Source organism: Phoenix dactylifera, unplaced genomic scaffold (assembly GCF_009389715.1).
Source record: "Phoenix dactylifera cultivar Barhee BC4 unplaced genomic scaffold, palm_55x_up_171113_PBpolish2nd_filt_p 000672F, whole genome shotgun sequence".
Classification (NCBI taxonomy): domain Eukaryota; kingdom Viridiplantae; phylum Streptophyta; class Magnoliopsida; order Arecales; family Arecaceae; genus Phoenix; species Phoenix dactylifera.
In genome coordinates this window covers 48,100-54,491 of record NW_024068059.1, presented here as the reverse complement: position 1 = coordinate 54,491, position 6,392 = coordinate 48,100, and the positions used below count along the sequence as shown (strand labels likewise).

The 6,392-nt window shown below is 37.7% G+C and overlaps 1 protein-coding gene across 1 annotated transcript; it reads left to right on the top strand.

Annotated features, from left to right (window-relative positions):
- Nucleotides 1-4,171, top strand: LOC103698782 (1,4-dihydroxy-2-naphthoyl-CoA thioesterase 1-like). Its single transcript, XM_008780831.4, has 3 exons — nt 1-259; nt 385-576; nt 3,840-4,171. Exons 1-3 carry the CDS (start codon nt 101-103, stop codon nt 3,990-3,992), a joined length of 504 nt encoding a protein of 167 aa, XP_008779053.1. The 5' UTR covers nt 1-100; the 3' UTR covers nt 3,993-4,171.
- The last annotated feature ends 2,221 nt before the right edge of the window (nt 4,172-6,392 follow it).

Genomic DNA, 6,392 nt, shown 5'->3' with positions numbered 1-6,392 from the left:
AGAAGAGGTAGGTGTGTGGGCTCCTCTTTGAACCTTGTACCTTCATAAAGGATGAGGAAATAAAACAATCCACCTAGTATGTCATCTTGAACCAAAGAGGATGGCACCAACTCCAGATCCCACAGGAATATCATCTCCATCTCCGGCAACAATGACTGCAGCTATCGACCGAACCCTCCATGCTATCGGTTTCGAGTTCGAGCTCATCTCACCGGAAAAGGTTGCAGGCAGGCTGAAGGTCACCACAACATGCTGCCAGGTAGAATTCTCTACTAGTAATCCATCTCTGTTTGATTCCAAGTCATGCAAGAAATCGATGTCTTTGCCTTCTTATTTTATACATGATTGAAGCATCCTAAGTAAAATTTTTGTTTTTTGTATCAGCCTTTTGATGTGCTCAATGGAGGGGTGTCGGCTCTCATTGCAGAAACCTTAGCCAGCTTTGGAGCCTATGTGGCCACTGGATTCCGGAGAGTCGTTGGGGTTCAGCTCTCCACCAACCATCTCAAGCCAGCTGTGCTCGGCGAAGAAGTAGAGGCAGAAGCCAGGCCCATCCAGAAGGGCAAAACCATCCAGGTAAAGGAACCAAATCTGCTTCCATGGCTCAAGGCAAATTGTGTTCAAATCCAGTAGGGCAAGTAGCCCTCCACTGCCCTATTACTTGCATAGCTGCACTCTGATCCAAAAGTCACATGAGAGGATAATTCTGTGGCCTAGAGATCATCCATGGGGTGGCCTATGGATCTGAGAGATGGCACGGTAATGGTAATGGCAGGCAGGGCAAGTTGATAGCCTGTAACACATCAGCCCACTGTCGTTGGAATTAAAGAAGATAGAGACAGCCCCCAAACAACACCTGCCTTTGAACTTTAGAAAGCCAGCTGCTTAATTTCGGCCTATTGACAGAAGTTTAGGAGACTGGTCAGAGGAAGGAATCAAAACAAATAGGTCGGTCAGAAATAATTATAGCTAGCAAGAAGTAGGGAAACAAACCTGGACCATGTCTTGGAAGAACATTTCTACTCCACAGTCCAACTAAAGAAAAACCAAACAATATCCATCAATTCCATGAAGTGATGACTCCTATTTACTCATGCCATAAGAAATGCACAAATGCTTCACAGTACACAAAGGTTTGTTTTCATTTTTTTTCTCAACAGAGCATATAGATAGATCACTCTTGGATATTGTTTTCAGATGTGGTCATTGTAAGCATTCTCTCTACAATAGTAAAACAGCAATAGTAATCATCTTTTTGTCATTTGCCTCATGAATTTGATGGCATTTCATTCTTTCAAAAATATAAAGAAAACAGGTAATGAACTTGTAAGGGAGAGCATCTACTTCAAGCGAAGAAAGTAAAATTCAAGGATTATACCAAATGATGTCTCGTATTCTTTAAATATCAAGGGAAAATCTATGGAGAAAATTTTGTCGGATGAGACTAAAGTGAAATACTCCAACTATGTCATTAAGTAGGTCTGATGAAGTGATGTGAACAATTCTCAAAATCCAGCCAGCAGCCACCTCAGGTCTCTTCAAGAAAAATACTCTAATTCACTTCTTGCCTGAGATCTCTTTTGCCACAATCACAAAGATATTGGAAGATCTGTGACTCTTGACAAGGGAAATACTTCCTTAAGTCAGATGACCTATCCAAGTTCCTTTCATAATTCAACTCTTTCACCTTGCCAATTAAAGGCCTCCACACCCATTAAAGACCCTCTCTTAATATTATCTTCTTAGTTCTTCTGTATGATTAGTTGTTGACATACATCATGGTGCTACTCCCCGGAATCTAAATGACATTTGTAAAGAATAATATTATAGGCTTTCAAATTGCCAAGGATACGTCCACCTTACCAAGCCGGTCTTGAAATCTCATGCAGACCTTGGAGTTTCCACTAATCACTTCCCATAAGATGTTTGCTTGCATATTTCCCATCTTATCCAGTATTTTCATTGCCAGATTACGAAAGAAACAAGAAATTGGGTAAAGTGGGTTGCTCTAATGAGTGCAGTCCTTTCAGCCCAAGGAACACAATCTCATTGTCACGTACATCATTTACATAACTTTCTACCTCCAGCTCTTGTTTAGAGAAAACCTGGGGTCAAGACCAAGAGGGTGTTTAAATATTTAAATAGCAGTGCACTCTCCAAACAACTTCATGTGGTTCTCAATAATTTTTACCCCATCACAAAGCTCTTGGGAAGTTGGCTTTCAGACACAAGACCACCACAAACTGTAGCAGGAAAATGTTTTCATATATTCAATGTCATTTCCTGTAACATGCGAATATTATCTGCTTCCATGCAACATGCAGCCCCTTGTTCTTGACATGAGCATGACAAAATCTAATGAAGAATTTTGTCCTGACCAATTTAGCAAACACATACGATCTATAATAATAACCTAAAGAGAGGATCCCTTACCTTCATCCTCAGTAGTTCTTGGAATAACGTTTCACGCATCGTAATTAAAAAAGAACTAAAAAGAATGGTGTTTTCTTTGATGACATTAGTTCTACTTGTAATAAGAGTCAGAAGTTTTGGATAATTACTTTTTATTTTTTTCCTCCAGATCTATTTTTTAATCCTACCTCTATTTATGATTAGTAATCATGAACCCTCTAACAAGATAAAAAAGTGAATTTCTCCCTCCGAGGAATTAGAATTAGGAAAAATATAAAAAACTCTGTATTAATATAGACAATAAAAAAATATTGAAATCAAAATAAAAATAAATAAATATAAAATAGAGAGAAATAAATATAAAATAGAGAACACAAGAATTTATGCCCACCCTTCATCTAGAGTCAAAAATAGAAACCCACACATGCTGCACACTCTGTGCTTCATGTCAGTCATGCAAATGATGCAACTTACATCTTTTCCATATGCCTACATACCAAATTGCAATGAAAATCTTGCTCAAAAGTAATGCACCTTCGATAAAAAACCTGTGGGTACAACAGATAAAGAACCACTTTAAAATGCTAATATCAGGTCACTGGGTCTAGAAACTTTAATTTTCTTTACATCTCTTTTGTAGAAAGATTTGATGAAAAAGCTGAATCCAAAATCACCTCCCCACCCCCCTTATTCTCTGAAGAACACTTGCAAGATAAGAAGCTAATACATAATAGTATCTTTAAATTCTTAAACAGAGAGGGAAGTCGAAACCGCCAGGAACAAACGCACCATCTCTTCAAACAGCAAACATCTACTCCCTAATCTCCTCGACTTCTATCTTTTCAGCCACAAGTCATAGGGATTAGAAACAAGAAAATCCACCCCCACCAAGGATCTAGTCAAAAGGTTGAAAGTATATATTTCTTATAGTAAAAAAGGCCAGGCAATTTCTGATTTAATCTTGCTCATGTCCACCACCCACATCATATGCACCTTAGTTCTTCTAAGTTGATAATGTCGCTACATAAGGAAATGGTATACCAGAGAAGAACATTGCATTTCTAACTTGCTCAACTAGTCGGTCACTCTCAAGTTCTTGACATGAAATATACGGATTTAAAATATACAGGATTATGTATCAACAATTTGATGAGGATTGCAGGAAGGAATCTACAGTTACTGTATTGCAGTTCTCCGAGTGTCATCTCATCAGTTTAGTTATATGAATTTTGCTTCAATCATCATATTTATGTAAAAATAAAAACAACAACAACGACAGAGAAAAGAACCACACTTGTTTGTTACAGGAAGAAAATGGTCAAAGCAGCCTGATCTTTTTTATGGACAACCGTAAACTTTTAGACTTGTTGATTAGTCTATGTTGAACCATATGATGCTTTTTTAACATAATAATTAGTGTTGGATAGGTATGGGAGGTGCAGATCCAAAAGAGAGACCCTTCAACCACAGGGAGCAAAGTACTTCTGTCAACATCTAGGGTTACTCTAATATGTAATCAACAAGCATCAGAGAGCATGAAGAGCTATGAAGAGACTCTGAAGAAGTATGCCAAGCTTTGACATGTATATTTGCATTATGAATCTTCTCCAAATTATAATTTTGTCAGCACTTGTTATGAACATCTGGATGAAGGCTTATGGAAAAAATGCATGACATACTTTTACATGACAAAGTTTGAGTCTCAGATAAAGGATCTGTAAGAAACAACCCGAAATTAATTTTATATTCTTTCAAGTTATTACTGTTTTTAGGGATGTATGTGGAGGAAGGTCCTTACAACCAGCTATTCACCTAACATCGGTTGCCTGCCTTCAGTTCATATCCAAGTCTAGGGCTAGCAACAAGTCGTGCATTTAATGGGGTTTAGAAATTGAAATGTTGCAAGAGATGCAAGGAAGGGTTTGCAATTGTTTTGATCTAGCAATAGCAAAATAACTAAAAGAAGGTGAGCATATACGAACTTTCATGTGTAGATCAAGCTTGTTACAGATGGAATATTTTCTAAAAGGGGCAAAAGGATGACAAATAAGAAGATAACATCTTTCAGAGTGGGTAGAAAACAATTAAAATAAATAAAAAGATCATAAGATAAAGGTACTTGCTCTAATCAATTTCTATATCAGGGTAATAGGCAAAATAATAAAACTGCAATCTAAAGAGAAAGAAAAGACACCATCACCTTGCATGGCCCTTTCCTAAATAACAAGGTGCTTCCACCTTTAACAAGCAACAAGTTTACTTGCTACTCACCCACTCCACCATCCTAACTAAAGCCAACTTTTAGAAAACCCTTATGCTTCGCCCTTTCCATTTCTTAGCCAAAACATCTCACTTCTTTCCATCAAAAAAATTTTCTCATGAGCTCTTCAAGTTTTCAACTGTCACCACTATAATCTTGAAAAGAGAAATATCAAAATCAAAATAAAGGAAAAAGTTGCTTCAATAGGTATGTGGCTACCTCTTTTTTCATCTCTACTAGCAGATTGTCTTTCTACCTGCCGAAGGACAACAAACCCAAGAACATTTCTTAGGCATGCGATATACTAAAAAGGCCTAGATGGTACCTTCGTATTTCTCTACCTTACACCAAATAAACCTCACAACCTTATTAAACACTTCAATCAAGATTCTGCTCCAGTTAGAGATGTTTCTGCCATATGACAATTTCCCTAAATTGTCTTCAAATCATAATGCTACAAACTCCAAAATTCATGAAGACCTTGCAGGCAAAGCATAGCCATGTAATCTGCCATGCTATAATTGTTGGGAATTGTATCCTAAATGTCAATCGTCAGCATATTGATGATTGAATTTTGTAAATAAATTGACAAATTAATAAAATATTATTTGGCATTATTCATCATTTCATCTTCAAATGAACTCTTATATGATGAAGTCCTTAGGACTTATGTTATGATAAAGGAGGATTTATCTTTGAGTCCTTAAACTTGTTCGCGACCAAATGATATGTTGTTACTAGGACGACAACATTATCGAGATTAGGTCGTTGTGTGACATATACGTTGGTTGTCCTCTTAACCAAGGAGTGTGGAGACACTGGTATGCCATACAGGTGAAGTGTAGAAGTACATTTCACTGAACGTGACCAATTCCGGAATGCTCTACTGTCAAGAGATGTTCCGAGTGGATATGGATATAAGTTTGGCCCTCTGACCTGAGATCGCAACTTGTGACTAGCAAGCAACTCACTGTACTTTGGTACCGGACTACCTGAATTTCTAATTCAGTGACGAAAGGTCACTGGGTGCAGTCAAGTACTTGCGTAGTCAGTTGTGAGTCGAGATGGAATTGACCCCTCCTGCAAACAGGAGATAATGTCTTGTGATTAATTTAGCAAAACCTTGGCCAGAGTAATCCCAGTGAGAAGTCACGGGATATCTAAAGTTAATCACATAATGGATGTACTAATTATAGGGTTGACAGTGAGCTCTAAGTCATCCTGGCATTAGGAGTCAAAGGGATTGAATTATACAGTAACCATAGTCCAGAGTTCCAGAATATTTGCTTCGCATATATTCGGCCTATCCGGACGTCGGATACCATTGCTAGATGGTCACATCGATTAGTATAGGAAGACGTTCCTATACTACCGGCTTAGGTTCGAACCTATGAGGTCACACGCATAGAAGTTTCTAGGTTGATCAAATGGCTGATTGATGATTAAGAATCATTCAGAGGTAATTTGGTCAATTCGATTGACAAATTATCCAAAGCAAAAATTGTATTAAAATAATTATTGAATTATTGGAGGATTAATTAGCAATTAGATTGCTAATGAACTCAATTTGATTGAGTAATTGGGCTTAGGTTGAGCCAAATTGAATAGGATTCAATTTGGGCTGCATCAGGGTTTGACCTAATTGGATTGGGTTCAACCCAAGTAGATTGAGCTTGACCCAATTGATGGGACTTGATCCAATTGGATTGGGCTTGATCCA